General features: G+C 65.8%; 1 protein-coding gene across 1 annotated transcript in view; it reads right to left on the minus strand.

Annotated features, from left to right (window-relative positions):
• Positions 1 to 1,344, minus strand: part of GRAMD4 (GRAM domain containing 4) — a 58,453-nt gene that overhangs the window by 6,599 nt on the left and 50,510 nt on the right. The window contains exons 7-8 of the mRNA XM_014533161.1: positions 1,186 to 1,277; positions 69 to 117 (exon numbers count right to left, since the gene is read on the minus strand). Of these exons, the coding sequence (XP_014388647.1) occupies positions 69 to 117; positions 1,186 to 1,277 (141 nt within the window). The remainder of the gene's footprint in view (positions 1 to 68; positions 118 to 1,185; positions 1,278 to 1,344) is intronic.

Here is a 1,344-nt window from a genome sequence, read left to right on the forward strand (position 1 = left end):
CATCAGCTGCACCTGGCCTCGGGGGCCCTGCAGGGGACCCAGGGCGAGACCCTCACCCCGGGACTTACCACCACTTCGGACACCTCGGGCACGATGCTCCACTGGATCCGCCAGCCCCTGGTGGGTGGGAGACAGCGCACACGGTCACAGGGCGTCACAGCCCCCCCCCCCCCCCCCCCCCCCAGGAGCGCCCTAGCCCTGGGCAGAGGGGCTGCGGGAGCCCCGCCTTTCACCTCCCCCGGGGGCCCGCCTGGGGGGACACATGTAAAAGCCCCAGAGGTGATGGGACAAGAAACCTTCAAAACAAGTGGGCGAGGGCCCCGCCCGCAGGGCTCAGTGGCTGAGTGTCGACCTACGAACCAGGAGGTCAGGGTTCGATTCCCGGTCAGGGCACATGCCCGGGTTGCGGGCTCAATCCCCAGTGTGGAGCATGCAGGAGGCAGCCGATCAATCATCATTGATGTCTCTCTCTCTCTCCCCATCTCCCTTCCTCTCTGAAATGAATAAAATATATGTAAAAAAAAAAAAAAAAGGAAATGTGGGTGAGGCCGCTGCGAGGCCTGCGGCTGAGGGTGTCTGGCCTGGAGGGCGGCCCCCACCAGCACTGACTGAGGCGGCACCTGGGAGAATGTGGGGTGAGCATGCTGAGCCACGGGCCCAGTGCAGAGCGTGGGGCTCTCAGGCCCGTGGAATTGGGGTTCACTGTGCTGGGGCAACCATGAGTTCAGACAGACCCAGTAGCACAGGACTGACTCCCCACAAAGCCCCCTACAGAGCCCCCCACGGCCTTGCTCGGGGCTCAGAGACAGGAAGGGGAGACACGCAGACCAGGCGCTCAGGCGCTCGCTGGGGATCCGCCCGTCCTACACGCGGCAGGGCCTGCCCGGACACGGGCCCTTCGCAGCTCCGTGCCCCCCCGCTTTGTCCCTGAGGTTTGGGGGAGCTTTCTTGCCAACACAGAGCTCATCGGAGGAGGGGCTAGAGCCGCCTGCAGCCGGCGCCACGGGCCGCTGGGGAGTTTCGGAATCAGCCACGGCCGCCCCAGGACAGCGGAGGCTCGGAGCCCACAGAGGACCCACAAGGCCAGTGCGCGGGCAGAGCCGCGGGGCTGTCAGGTGTGCGTGACATGATATGTGTGACACGGGGACAGCCCGGCCCGTGCACACAACCAACCAGCTCACCCACCTGGCTATGAGGTAATTGAGGGACAGCCTCAGAATTGCCAGGAACAAGAACATGGGGATGGCCCAGCCGTGCCACACGGCGTTCATGTAGACCTGCGGGCAGGAGGGCGGGGGGACGGTCAGGGGCCCGGCAGGCAGGCCACACCCCTCCCCTCCCCCT

The sequence above is a fragment of the Myotis brandtii genome, unplaced genomic scaffold (assembly GCF_000412655.1).
Source record: "Myotis brandtii unplaced genomic scaffold, ASM41265v1 scaffold952, whole genome shotgun sequence".
In the NCBI taxonomy this organism is placed as follows: domain Eukaryota; kingdom Metazoa; phylum Chordata; class Mammalia; order Chiroptera; family Vespertilionidae; genus Myotis; species Myotis brandtii.